The sequence below is a fragment of the Desmodus rotundus genome, chromosome 3 (assembly GCF_022682495.2).
Source record: "Desmodus rotundus isolate HL8 chromosome 3, HLdesRot8A.1, whole genome shotgun sequence".
Lineage (NCBI taxonomy): Eukaryota > Metazoa > Chordata > Mammalia > Chiroptera > Phyllostomidae > Desmodus > Desmodus rotundus.
In genome coordinates this window covers 26,239,208-26,254,077 of record NC_071389.1, presented here as the reverse complement: position 1 = coordinate 26,254,077, position 14,870 = coordinate 26,239,208, and the positions used below count along the sequence as shown (strand labels likewise).

The following is a 14,870-nucleotide window of genomic DNA, read 5'->3' as shown; positions in this document are numbered from 1 at the left end:
CCCAGCTAATTTGAGTGCCCCAACTATTAGGACTCCAGGAGTGTTATGCCTGTAGCCAGCCTCTAGGTTCCCCCTCCTCCTTCCCTCTCCAGACCTTACGATTAATACATAGTTTCAAAGACTTTCTTTCCCAGTTAGTGGAAACAGAATCTCAAGAGCTCCCCTCCTCCTGCACTATCATAGTTTTGCTTGTGATTTGCAGACCACTTGGCAATCTTATCCCACCAGTCTCAGGACTGCTGAGTAAATGGGTGAGAGATATCTCCCTCCACTCCCTGCCCTTGTTTACTATCTACCCTACCCAACAGTGTACATATCATTTTTATTTTAAAAGATAGACATCAGAATTTTTAAATACTGGAATACAGGGAACTGTTCCGCGTGGTATGGAGGTTGTAGCCCAACCCCCAATTCAGAAAACCTACGGGGAGTGGGTCAGCACACAGGAGCCAAACCCATGGATCGGTTTTCCCATGGGGAGTCAGGCCTGCATTGTACCTAGGCTGCTCTGAGTCTTGCTTTTGCTAAAACTCCCTCACCCTTGATTGAGGCAGCAAATATTTACTGCACATCTTTAAAGTAACTTCCTAAAATGTGAGCTAAACCTCCCAAGTATGGAGTGTAACCAGTTCAACCACCTTTCCCCTTGATCTGCAACATCCTTCTCTTTGAAGTGATTAGCAACATTCTTTCCTTTGTTATCTGTAAAAGGTAATCACCTACAGTGAACCTGTGCATAGTAAATGAGGACCATCCTCAATGTAATGTGCCCAGAAAAGCAATAAAAGCCTGTCCAGGCAGGGTTTGGGGTCCTCTCTCTCACTTAGAGAGCGGCCATGCTGTCCCTTTTCTCCACAGGACTTCTGCAGTCCGTGTGAATTTGTTCGCTGCAGCCACAGTACACGGTCCCCTCAAGCCGGAGTCCACATCCCTGGAAAATCTAAATCAGCAGTATGTAAGAGAATAACTTACCCTGACTCAGTTCAGTTGCTTCCAGCAATATTGTAGCTTAAGTCAGGGAGATGAAGAGGAGCCCCAGCAGAGGAGACTCAGAAGAAATAATGGTGAGGTAGATGGAAAAGTAGGAGAGTTTGGATTTGAAAATCAAGGGAAGAAAATGTTTCAAGAAGAAGGGCATGATCTACTGTGTTAATGGTGATGTATCAGCTAGGGTGAGAACTAAGAATTGATCATTGAATTAGCAATGTGAAAGTTGAATTAGCAATGCTATTTTGGTGTAGCGGCAGAAGTTTGGAAAAAGTGGGATGAAAGGATGGAAGGAGAGGAAGTGGGGAAAGCAAGTATAGACAGTACTTTTAAGTTTTGCTTCTTTAAGATGAGCAGGAAAATAAAGCTGTCTTTATGTGAATTATGGGTCCAGAATTTTTTTAAAGATGGAATTAAGAAATTACGGTACATTTGTACCCTAATAAAAATGACACAGTAGCCCTGGCTGGTGTACCTCAGTGGATTGAGTGCTGGCCTGCAGATCAAAGTGTCGCAGGTTCAATTCCCAGTCAGGGCATGTGCCTGGGTTGCAGGCCTGGTCCCCAGTGGGGAGTGCGTGAGAGGCGCCCATGCATTGATGTTTCTCTCCCTTTCTCCCTCTTCTAGAAATAAATAAATAAAATCTTAAAAAATAAGAAGGAAGGAAGGAAGGAAGGAAGGAAGGAAGGGAGGGAGGAGGGAAGGAAGGAGGGAAGGAAGGAAGGAAAATGACACAGTAGAGGGGGAAACTGCCAATACAGAGGGACAGGACAGGGCAGGAAGAAAGTCCTTGCAGAGAGAAGGGATGGAGGCCAGTACACAGTCAGAAGGATCAGTTGGCAGAGTGTGGGCAATCCATCCTTTAAAATAGAAGGGGAGGCAGAGTTCATAGGTACAGATGCAGGTGGGCGGACAGATTTGGTGGTGGGAGGATGAGGATATCCTCTTTTGAGTGCTTCTACTTTCTCAGTGAAATAGAGAACTGAAAGTGAAGATGGGAAAAAGGCATTGGAGGCTGGAGGAGAGAAACCGTAAGAAATACTGTATTACATTGACTCTAACACAATTTTTTCCATATGTCAGCATCTGTGAAGTTGCTGTCTTACAAGTGACGGCATGCCACCATTTAACTGGTATCTTTCTTTCACAGTAGTATGTAAAATAAAGATATATCATCAATGACACATGAGATTTCAATGTTACTCAGGAAGGTGAAAGAGTGAATGGATTAAGGAAATGTAATTCTGTTGCTGACAGCATTAAGAGCCCATTTGATGCTAGTAGCCATGGACTTGACTAGCATTTTCAATGTCATAAAGACATGTTTTTTACGTCTCATCTTTAAAAAGTCCTTTCTTGACCTATAGCCCACTTGAGCAATTGCTCCATTTCCTAGCTTTCCTTCACAGAAAAATTTCTCTAAGAAGTTGTTTCTAATTGCTGCCTGTATTTGCTCACCTCCACTTTTCTCCTCAGTCCACTGTAATTGACTTCTTGATCCTAAGAACTCTCCTGAAACTGCTCTTGTCAAGTTACTGATGAAATTCCGGTTGAAAATGAAATAGACTCCCTGTCCTCATCACATGTGACCTCCGGGGCATTCAACAAAATTGAAATAAAGTCATTGTGAGGTTGCTGGAACATCTCACAAGAACTAGCTCCTCCCACCTCACGAAGACTATTTCTCTACTTCTTTTACTGAATACCCTTCCCATGTTCCACATCCAAATGTTGGGATACTCAAGGTTTGGCCTTGGGCCTTTTCTTTTTTGTAGTTTTCCATGGAATGACTTGATTTAGTCCCATGGCTTTGAAAACCATTTACCTGACAATGACTGACAAATTGTTATCTTCAGCCCTCACCTCTTCCCTGAACTTCATACCCCTAATTCCTTATGGCCACCTTAAATCTCCCCCTTGGATATCTAAAAGTCACCTCCAACTTCACATGTCCAAACTAAAGTCTTCTTATTAAAAAAATTTGTTTGTTTGTTTATTTGTTTTTAGACAGGGAAAGGGAAGAATAAAGAGAGGGAGGGAAACATCAATGTGTGGTTGCCTCTCCTCTGCCTCCTACTGGGGACCTGGCTCACAACCCAGGCATGTGCCCTGACTGGGAATTGAACCAGAGACCCTTTGGTTTACAGGCTGGTGCTCAGTCCACTGAGCCACACATGCCAGCCAAACTAAACTCTTAATTCCTCCTCCCACCCATTCCAACAAGCACTTCTCTTAGTTCAATAAATATACCATCATCCACTCAGTTAATCAAGCAACAGCGTGAATGTACTTAACACAGAATTGTACACTTAAAATGGTTAAAATGATTAAATGTTATGTATGTTACTACAATAAAGTTTTTAAATATTGAAAATTGAAAAGAAGAGAGAGAAGTAGGGGTAAAGAGGCAAGAATTCAGCCACTCTCACCCCAAAATATTAAACAAGATTTTTAAGGTCTTAAATAATTTGTACCCTGCTTACTTCTCTAGCTTCATCTCCTCCCACTTCCCTTATCTAAATTTGACAAACTTTTTTGATCCTTGAAGCCACCACATTCTAAATCTGACAGACTGTGGCACATAACCGTTCTCTGCCTGAAAAATTATTGCTCAAACTCTCTCAGCCCAGCTATTCACTCTGTTCAGGTCTCAGCAGTCTACCAGAAAGCTTTCCTGACCTCGCCAGTCTGGTGTAGACTTCCTTTGGTGAATCTCTACTATCGTGTACCACCCTATACTAGTTCTTGTCACATGGCTCTGTCGTTGCCTGTTTACTTGACTGTATTCTCTGCTAGACTACATACAGCATAAGGGCCAGAACTGAATCTCTTGGCTGGGTCCTCTCAAACCTGCTCTCATCTTCTCCCAGAACATCATGGCCTCAAGGATCCGCCTCCTACACGCCTCCAATGGATTTCTATCAAATTCGACCCTTTCAACCTGATGCTTTTGCCCCAGAATATGCAAGGCAGAGAGTTGTCCAGGTTCCATCTATCAGATGACGTCAGATTTTTTAAATTATGAGCCTTAAACTAGAAATGTTCTAACACATTTTGGTGCCACAATGGGTTGTGGGGACCAATTAAGGACTAGTCGTGTTCATCTCTTCCTCTTTTCCCCAAGAGTTTAGGGTCCCTAGCAAAGCAAAAATTGCCAGCTCTGTTCCTGAAACTCTCAATGGGGCAGACATTGTAAGTGTCACTCAATATCCACTCTCCCTTTTTTATAGTTCATAGAATTTCCAGTTCTTGTCTGGGTATATGCTTTCCCAGAAAAAAAAAAAAAATACATATGCCAACTTCCCTTGCAGTTTCATACAACAAGGTAACCAAATTTGGCCATGGGATGGAAGTGGAAGCACTGATGCAAATTTAGGAGGTGTCCTTAAAATGATGCCCTTTTCCTATTTCAGCTCTATGCCAAATATGTAATGGGCGACTGGAGGTTGGGCTCACATTTTGGACTATTAAGTATAAAGATACCTGTTGATGATAGAGAAATAATGCAGAAGGAACCTGGGCTCCTGACACCATGGAATGTCACACCATGGGGTGACTATCTTGCTCAAAAGAAAGAAATGAGCCCTGGCTGGTGTAGCTCAGTGGATTGAGTGTAGGCCTGCGAACCAAGGGGTTCCCAGTTCAATTCCCAGTCAGGGCACATGCCTGGGTTGCAAGCCAGGTACCCCCACCCCAGGTAGGGGGTGTGCAAGAGGCAACCACACATTGATGTTTCTCTCCCTCTCTTTCTCCCTCCCTTCCCCTCTCTCTAAAAATAAATGAATAAAATCTTTAAAAAAAAAATGAACTTCTAGTTTGTTTAACCACTATTATTTTGGCAATTTTTAAAAGTATATTTTATTGAATATGCTATAACAGTTATCCTATTTTCCATTTTTCCTCCCCTTTATCCTCCTCTGCCCCCCCACTCCAGCATCTCCCCCCGCCCCCCCAGTTCATGTCCATGGGTCATAGATATAAGTTCTCTGGCTTCTCCTTTTCCTATACTATTCTTAACCTCCCCCTATTTTCTACCTACCATTTATGCTTCTTATTCCCTGTACCATGTCCCCCATTTCTCATCCCTCCCTGCTGATAACCCTCCATGTGATCTCCATTTCTGTGATTCTGCTCCTCTTATAGATGTTTGCTTAGTTTTTTTGTTTTGTTTTGTTTTTGTTTTTTAGGTTCAGTTGTTGATAGTTGTGAGTTTGTTGTCATTTTACTGTTCATAGCTTTGATCTTTTTCTTAGATAAGTCCCTTTAATATTTCATACAATAAGGGCTTGGTGGTGATGAACTCCTTTAACTTGACCTTATCTGGGAATCACTTTATCTGCCCTTCCATTCTAAATGGCAGCTTTGCTGGATAGAGTAATCTAGGTTGTAGGTCCTTGCTTTTCATGACTTTGAGTACTTCTTTCCAGCCCCTTCTTGCCTCTAAGGTTTCTTTTGAGAAATCAGCTGACAGTCTTATGGGAACTCCTTTGAAAGTGTCTCCTTTTCTCTTGCTGCTTTTAATATTCTCTCTTTATCTTTAATCTTGGGTAATACAATTATGATGTGCCTTGGTGTATTTCTCCTTGGATCCAGCCTCTTTTGGAGTCTCTGAGCTTTCTGGACTTCCTGGAAGTCTATTTCTTTTGCCAGATTGGGGAAGTTCTACTTCATTATGTTTTCAAATGTTTTCAATCTCTTGCTCTTCCTCTTCTCCTTCTGACACCACTATGATTCAGATGTTAGGACATTTAAAGTTGTCCCAGAAGTTCCTAAGCCTCTCCTCATTTTTTTTTTGAATTCTTGTTTCTTTATTCTGTTCCGAAGGAAGAATGATTATTTCTTCCTTTTGTTCCAAAGCATTGATTTGAATCCTAGTTTCCTTCCCTTCTCTTTTGGTTCCCTGTATTATTTTTATTTCACTTTGCATAGCCTTTACTTCTTTATTTTGCAATCATACTCAATCATTTCTGTGAGCATCCTGACTACCAGTGTTTTGAACGCTGTATCTGATAGGTTGGCTATCTCCTCATGCCTTAGTTCTTTTTCTGGAGTTTTGATCTGTTTCTGAGAGTAAATCAAATTACTGATTTACAGAACTGCTGAATCCTGACAGGGTCACTGTCTGAAACCAAGTGATTTTGTCCTTTTCCTCTTCTTACAGCTTCTAGTATAAATAAGATGCTACAGAGCCCCGAGCAAGTTTTTCTCTTGAAGACCACTAGCTTAATACTGTTTATTCCATGAGGTCTAGTTGACTATGCCCCCGATTTGATTTCAAACTTCCTAGGGCCTAGAGTAACATACAGTGCATGAAGCTTAACGACAGCAGGGAAAACTTACAGCACAATGGTTAAGAGCAAAGCACTGCAGTCAGACATATCTAGGCTATAGTCTATTACTTTTGAACCGTGGGATCTTGGGCAAGTTTTACAAGCCTACTAAGCCTCACTTCCCTCACCAGGGATAATAATGAATACACTGATTTCATCATAAAAGGGCTTAGGACAGTGCCTGGCACATAACATTCACTCAGTAAAGTGGAAGTATTATCACAAGATTCCCACTGTCCATAAGAAAAGAGTACGTGTGGCTCAGAAGGCCTCCAGAGGTAACCTGTCATATCGCCTATACATGTCCAGGCTTTACCAGTGCGTGCATAACAGGGAGTTACAGTAACAGTATTCACCATGTCCTGCGGGTTCTTGGCCTTCCACTTAATAAAGAAACCCCGCCCCTGCCAACTCCTCCCCCGTCTATCTACTTCTGCCAATTCTCTAGTAGTTTCTCCATAAACAAGCCTTCACCTTCTAGGTGATGCCCATATTACTCTTTCCTCCAGCCTCTTTGGTGATGTTTACAGCTAAGGGCTCTACTGCCTTCTTAGATACACTGAAACTCCTCTCCACTGTCTTTACATCTTCCTTTAACGTTTTTATTTCTGTTGTATATTTTATGAAAAAGGTGTATACCATATATAATTTCTTGAGACTCACTTTTTCACTTAATACTGTGCTGCTAAGATTCATCCACATGTTGCATGTCCTTTGTTTTGGCTGCTGTTCCACTTCATTCACTCTTCTGATGATGGGCATCTGGGTGGTTTCTAGGTGTAGGTTTCACTATTGTGAAAGTGCTACAACATCTATTCTTGTTCTAAGAGTTTCCCTTAGCACATGCCTAGGAGTGGTAATACTGCATTGCACAGTGTAAATGTTACTTCATGTATATTTTTCATATCTAACATTTTCATTTTATGACTTCCTGTCCTGCTTCATTTTCCCTTATTTCTTTGACCACATTTACTATGATTAAAATTCCACTAATCCAGAAATACGTTTACATATGTACTTAAAACCTTAGAATAGCATACACACAACCATTTGTAGTGGTCACCTTTAAAGGACTGAGATTATGGGGGAAAAATGTATCAATCACCTGACCTGGACAGTGTTTCATTTCATTTTATTAATAAAATGTAGAAAGCCTTGATTGAGAAAAAATAAGGAAGAGACTTAACAGAAACTAAGGAGTCTTCTTAGGAAAGCAATGATTGCTTTGCTCCGGCCATGATGAGCATCTGTCTTCGTGGCAATCCACGGTGAGGCTCCAGGTACAGTGTAATCCCAGATGTCTCCCACTCACCTGAGTCTTGGACCTAGATTTCAGTGGTTAGAGGTTGAGAAAATATGAAAAGAACCAAAATAAGAACACTCTCCATGAAAGTTAAGCTCAGAGACTGGTCCTCTTTTACTCTGCTGAGTACATCAGGAGCAGGACGGATCAAAGTTTGTTAAGGTATACCTTCTGTTCGTGTGGCTTGTTTGGTTTGGGGCACGAGCACGGAGCCGCGCACCCCACTGCCCTTCCTCCACTCACAGATACCTGCATAGTTGCACGTCCTGCATTTCCAAGCCTCCTCCACATCAACCCCTTGAGGCTCTCTGCGGCCCACCCAGTAGGCCATATAGTGCTGCACTTTATTTCTCAGCTCCTTCTCTCCAAAGGACACAGTCTCTGAACCCAGCAAAGCAGCAGTCTCTTGATGGACATACTCAATCTTCAGAATGTCAATGACAGGAAGGTCAGACAGTGTCAGAGACAAGAAGACCAGCTCCATGAGGTCACCCAAGGACCTCACAGAGAAGCCTCCCTGCTGGGCATGCTTCAGCACTGAAGGTCCCAGTGGCTTTTCTGGATGCAATTTTGTGTGGTGAAGTAGGCTAGCAGCAGTCACTTTCCCTCGTACCATGGCATCAAAGATATATTTGTACAGGCTGACTTGAAAACGGTCTTTTTTTTTCTGAGCTTCCAGAGGGAGCATAGGGCCTCGGCGTGTCTTGAGTTCAACCAGTTCTAGTTCCCCCTTGGCTGTATAGTGCAGCTCATCAATCACTCCAACGAGAAGCACACCCTCCACTTCTCCAAACACTGGAAACTCTCTGATGTGCCCTCCTGACTGCAGGGTAGGAATCATTGATAACACATTCAGAAACTTAACTGCCCAAGTATCTTCTTTACTGGTGATGGGGATAGTCACAAGATCGTGAACTTCCAGTTCTCTAGCTAGATGGATGCTGGCACCAGTGTCCAAAACAGCTGCCTTCTCAGGTGCCAAGGAACCAGGAAGCTCCTTGCCATATACCATTTGCTGTTCACACCAGTTCTGAGCAGACAAGTCAGTCACACACAAATATTTAAGGTGGAATCGCTCCATGGGTGATGAGAGAGCCAACCCTCTTTCCCACTTTGGTAAGCTTATGAGCTTGCCATCCTTCCCAGGGAGTTCAGAAGAAGGGCCAGGCTTGCCTAGTGAAGCACTCAACTCTGGGCTATCTTCCAGATCCAGAAACTCCGAGTCACTCATGTCTGAGAATCCTGAGGCCTCTGCAGACACCGTCTCCTCTTCCCCAGTCTCTGCCATGGCACACAGCTCTGGACCGGGCCAGGCCCTGCATATCATGTTAAAGAAATGCATTATTAAAAAAAAAAATTCTCAAAAACACTTGCAAATTCCAATGAGGTAAAAAGAATTATGACTATTTATTTATAGTCCTTAAGCCTATTTGTTTACAACTAATTGGTAATGCTAAAGAGTTTCATTACAAGTACAATTTACAATAATAGGGCTCCTTGTATCATCCATATATGAACACTTAAAAATTTTTTAAGCCCTCGCTGGTGTAGCTCAGTGGATTAAGTGCCAGCCTGTAAACTGAAAGGTCACTGGTTCGATTCCCAGTCAGGGCACATGCCTGGGTTGTGGGCCAGGTCCCTGGTTGGGGGAAGGTGAGAGGCAACCTATCGTTGTGTCTCTCTTACATTGATATTTCTCTCCCCCTCTTTCTCCCTCCCTTCCCCTCTCTCTAAAAGTAAATAAATGAAATTTTGAAAACAATTTTTAAGTGCAAAATAGTTTTATTCCTGAGTCTAGCACTAGCATATTATGTGTGATTAAGTAAATCACCTTCCTTGCCATCAATTTCTTAGTTTAAAAGACTTGAGTTTTTCCTTTTCTGCTTCAAAGACCTACTGACTTGGGACATTATTTCACTATTTTAAGTAAACACAGATCTTTGTAAATGTTGGAACAATGTCTGACAGTTTACATGGATCATGCCTACAATTCCTTTGATACGAAGTTCTTGACTATGAAAATAAATCTCAACTGCAAACTGTTCCTTGAGAAAAAACAGCTCTATGATGACTGTTCTTAAATGTAGTTTGCAGGAACAAAATGTAAAGACTAACTATAGATACAGACAGATCTACTCATACACAAAGTAACAGCCTGAAGTAATGAGAGAAAATGGTCAGAGACATGTGGAAATCGGTTGCTTTTTATACTTGAGATATGTTAAGGAAATGGCAAGAAGAAAGGTTCTTGGTGGTTTTTTACTTTCACTTTACTGACTTTATTCATTCATTTATTTATTTTAAAAGATTTTATTTATTTTTAGAGAGAGGGGAAGGGAGGGAAAAAGAGAGGGAGAGAAACATCAATGTGAGAGAGACACACCAATAGGTTGCGTCTCTATGTGCCCCAACTAGGGTCGAAGCCTCAACCCAGGCATGTGTCCTGACCAGGAATCAAACTGGCAACCTTTCGCTTTGCAGGACAATGCCCGACCAGCTGAGTCACACCTGTCAGGGCTACTCTTACTGACTTTATAAATTATCCTCCTAACATTTTATTTTCTCCCTCCACAAGACAGTAGCTAGTCATGGAAAATATCTGCCAATAAGCATTATTCAAATAGTCCTGTCTATATGATATCTATTGGGCAGGTACTGTGTGCTAGACACTGAAAGAAGTGTTTCACATACAGTATCTCACTATTCTACCATAGGACAGACACTTTAAAAGTGTTTACTATGAAAAATTTCACACATACAGGGCAACAGAAAGAACAGGGCAATGAACACCCATGTGCACACCACCTAGATAAACAACTGTTGACATGTTGTTATATCTGCTTCATTCATGTGTGGGGTTTTGTGGGGTTTTTGGCTGAACTATGTTAACGTAAACTACAGCCATCATATCACTTCAAACATAAATACTCCAGCCGCTTTTTCAAACATGTGCATCCTCCCACATTAACTACAATACCATTATCACATGTCACACAATTAATAATTCCCTAAACACTCTGGCCTGTATTCAAATTTCTCCAACTGCCCTAAAATGTCTTGGAAAGCTTTTCTTTACACCAGCAACAAAGACCACACATCTCGTTTAATTGCTTTGTCTTTCATGTACTCTTAATCTTAAGAAGCTAGGCAAATTTAAAAAAGAAGGAAAGAAACTAGGCAGATTATCTGGTGAAGATACTCTTTTTAAGCCTTCCTCCTAACCTCACCTATTTAACCCTGCATAACGAGAAAACAAAACAAGGAATGACCAGTCCACTGGTATCTGACTTTAGGTGCCAGAACAATGAGTAATTTGACACAGAATTTAAGCTGACTGAGGTAACTGAGCCAAGTTTCCTCGTTGCTATTCTACTAAGCAATGAATAAGTTTAATGCACCAACTCCAGGATTAAAGCTTAAGAACTGACGCCTTAAAAATGGTACACTTGAATAGTATTAAAACACAGAAGCGGGACATTTGTGCAAGTGTCTTAAACTGTAAAGGGGCCTTAAATGATGAGAGTTTCAAAATGAGGTATGTGATTTGGAGCATGAAATCCCTGAAGGTTGGAGAGAGCATCTTTACCCTCCGCCAAGAAACTAAAGTTAAATGACAATGAACTATGTATACTCTGGGGTTCCCTCCGCGTGGGGAAAGGGCACTCAGTCCAAATTAACTGACCTTGAAAATATTTTATTTCAAGTATCTAGACCTGGGCTGTTCAATATATAGCTACCAGCCACAGGTGGCTAAACTTAGACTTAAATAAAACTTAAAACTCATTTTCTCATTCGCATTAGGCACATTTCAAATGCTCAGTAGCTACATGTGGCTAGTGGGTACCACATTATCAGGCACAGATGGAGAACATTTCCCTGATCACAAAAAGCTCCATTGGACAGTACTGTTTTAGATTAGCTCATGTTTATGTATTAACTCTCCAAAGAGAGAGTAAGCTCTGGAGAGGTATGGACCTTCTGCTGGTTTTTCATACAACATTGAGAACAGGGTAGGCCTGAACAGGCAAGTGAAATGTTTTGTGACAAAGACACAAAGGGGGCCGGGGGAGGTGCATTCTCTGTGGAATTACTCATCTAAAAAAAGAAAACAGCACATCCCGGATGGACAATTGAGACTCCGCTGTGTTGCCTGGACTTTCCTATGCAGAAAAAATCTCAGCAAGAGCGTGAGGCAGTGCACGGCACCCCAAAATGCGGTTGGAGTCTTTTCGATGCGAGATGATTTCACACGGTATCTTGATCAACAACATTTTTACATGCATCTTAGGATAAATGTAGAGCTATCAGAGAATCCATCTAATGGATAACTTCATAGATAGTGTTTCTTAGGACAAGTTTGTTTTAAATAAACATAGTAAAAAATTAAAATATGAGAATAACAATCAAAGTAGTACATAGACATGACACAAATCATCAGGTGGCAAGGGACTGAGATATGTGGGAAACGCCAGCATAGTGTCAAAGAATCTGGGGATCTGACGGATCCTGATTCTGAACGTGACCCTAAATCAGTAGCACTTGGTAGTACGCTACTCGCCTTAGGAGCACTCTTGGGCAAGTTTTCCTGAGGCTACTGATACCTCTTTAAAATTAAGAGTATTCCTTCCAACTGTGCTCAGTTCCCCAAACAACTGGGGGATAAAATAGTATACCTATTAGCACTCAACAAACGTGGATCCTCTTCCCTTCCCAAGGAAGAGATGGTGTGTCAATTCCCTCTGACAAATGACATCAAACCTTAGGAGAGAGGAAAACTACTCGCCTGAGACGTGGCTGACTTTCCTCCTCACAGGGAAAGGCAGAATGCAAACTGACAACGCTGGGGGAGGATAAAGCAGCTCTGAACGACCAGGTCTGCATTGAAGAATCCAGATTAGAACCTGGGCTTTGCCGTGGCAGAACGGGGGCTTCTAGTCCTTTCTCAGCTGCCCAGTCCCTCACACTGTGGCGTTTCCTCCTCTCTGATCCACACTTTACAAACCCTAGCCCACCCCAGGTCGTAGGTAACGCCTGCCTCTCTCCAGGGGGAAATCCTCCATGTCTTACTCATTTTCCCCATACCCTGGATGCAGTTACTCCATCCATTCTCTGCGCCCTTCAAATAAAAGGATAAAAAAATAACCGAGCCCCCTCCGCCCCGCACTCCCACCCCAGGAGCTCCTCAGTCAGTTCCCTCTTCCAGTCCCAAGCGTGGTCCAGAAGCTCAGGCAGAGACCTCAGGTCACACAGAGGCTGTTTTCTTCTCTGATGGGTTCTGCTGCTTAAGGAACTACCACTGCCTTCACCCCCGGCATCCTACTGGTTTGGAGCAGCCCGGACTTCCGGGCTCCGAAAACGTTTGCTTTCGAGGGGTACCATTCTACTGGCCCCAACCCACGGTCTCCCCGGGAGTTCCATGCATGCCCTAAAGTTTACTGAGCGCTTCCTGCAGTGTCCTGGAGGAGTCGGGAATGACAGCAAGGGGTCGCTGGCCTCCGGAAGGGTGAAAGGTCCAGAGCCCACAGGAGCCTGGCCTGCGCGGGCAGACGAGACGAGCCGCTCTACGGGAGCCGCTGCCACCCCGGGAGGAAGGTGGGGGACCCGGCAAAAGCGCGGACAGACCCCTGAACTCCAAAACGCAGCCCCTCAATCCGCTACCACCATTCGCCGGCCTTCCCCTTACCTCGGATACTCCGGCGAACCCCGGACTCCACCAGGCTCCGCCGCGGCCTCGTATCTGCTCCGGGACTGGACGCGCGAGCAGCGGTAGTGCGCACGCAGGAGCCCTTCGCTTCTGGCGTGCGCAGAAAGCTGCGGGGAGACCAGGCCCGGAACGCGCCCCTCCCAGAGGCCTCGGGGCGCCGCCTAGTGTTCGCGATGCTGCGGCGCCGACAGGAGTCCCTCCAGCTGCGGTGCACAGGAGGGTACCGGCGCGGAGGTCCTCGGCTGCCTGCAGGTGCGGTCTGCGCGCCGCTGGCTGTGCATGCGGTTTAATTGGGAATGGGGCTGCGCTGTCACTTGACCTGGAAGTTCCCACTCTGGCGGGGTTTCCTGGTTAGTGCCAAGCCAGCATCCGAGAAAGATGTGAGCACGTCCCTTTCTCCGGGGCGCCTGCCCTCAGTCCGTTAAGTGTTGCGTCTTTGCTTTGCCACCTTAGATGATGTATCCCCCTCTGCACCTCGCACCAGCTTTCCCAGCGGAGAGAACAGTCACGAGCTCACTTTTCATGCTTGTCTCATCAATGTGTTTCTCTTTTCTATTTACTTTCTTAAATCTTTTTTTAAAAGATTTTATTTATTTTTTTAGATATGGGGAAGGGAGGGAGAAAGAGAGAGAAACATCAATGTGTGGTTGCCAGTCAGGGTGCCCCCTCCCCCCTACATTGGGGACCTGGTCCACAGCCCAGGCATGTGCCCTGACTGGGAATCAAACTAGTGACCGTTTGGTTCACAGGCTAGTGCTCAATCCACTGAGCCACACCAGCCAGGGCTATTTACTTTTTAATTAACCTTTTTTTATTGGGAAATATTACACAATTACATTTTGAAATATAAAATCAAGATAAGTGTAAGTAATTATTGAGCAGACATGTTATCATTGGAGCAAAAATAAAAAAGTTCCAGGTCCTTCCCAAATACACTCCCACGCCTCCTTCCTGAGGAAACGACTAGCCTGGCCTTTATGACAATCACTTTCTTCACTGTTCTTCACTGTTCTATCACATATTAGGAAACGTGCTTTACGACAAAGGTGGAATTGCATAGCAACGGAGAAAAGATGGTCTTTTCAATGGAGGTTCTGTGACAATGGGGTGTCCTTATTAAATGTATACAGAATGAGACCTCTGTCTGACTTCATCACAAAAATCAATTTCAGAAAGATTAAAGACCTAAATATGAAAAGCTAAGTGTTAGGGAAAGCCCCAAAGTCTAAATTCAGGACAGATTCTGATTCAAATTTATAAGAGCTTTAATAGGAGAAACTTACATGCAGTGGCAAAGCTCCCAGTGGGGGCCAGCTGTGAAGAAATTCACTCCCTCCCAGGACGGGGTCTCTTTTTTATAGGGGGTTAAGAGTAAAACCATGTGGAGAAAGAACAATGCATTTCTAAGATAACATCAGGCAGTTCTGCACACTGTATACATTCATTACTCTCCTTCCTGGGGGTATGTCTTTATCTCCGGGTGGTATTCCAGCTTTCTGGGTAGTCAGCCAAGCCTGAGGCTACAGAGTTAAACAGTCACAGAAGG

The 14,870-nt window shown here is 43.5% G+C and overlaps 1 protein-coding gene across 2 annotated transcripts; it reads right to left on the bottom strand.

Moving 5' to 3' along the window:
- Nucleotides 1-7,432: 7,432 nt before the first annotated feature.
- Nucleotides 7,433-13,412, bottom strand: EXO5 (exonuclease 5). Of its 2 annotated transcripts, none has more exons than XM_024554638.3 (2): nucleotides 13,304-13,409; nucleotides 7,433-8,936 (listed from the first exon to the last, which is right to left on the bottom strand). In XM_024554638.3, exon 2 carries the CDS (start codon nucleotides 8,906-8,908, stop codon nucleotides 7,778-7,780), a length of 1,131 nt encoding a protein of 376 aa, XP_024410406.2. In that variant the 5' UTR covers nucleotides 8,909-8,936; nucleotides 13,304-13,409; the 3' UTR covers nucleotides 7,433-7,777. The 2 variants fall into 2 exon arrangements, 1 of the variants encoding a protein (XP_024410406.2); XR_008426438.1 differs by lacking the exon at nucleotides 7,433-8,936 and adding an exon at nucleotides 12,244-12,736 and having other exon boundaries at nucleotides 13,304-13,412.
- Nucleotides 13,413-14,870: the final 1,458 nt, after the last annotated feature.

Excerpts from the sequence above, each read along its gene's own strand:
- EXO5 (XM_024554638.3), bottom strand. The coding sequence starts at position 8,908 with ATGGCAGAGACTGGGGAAGAGGAGACGGTGTCTGCAGAGGCCTCAGGA.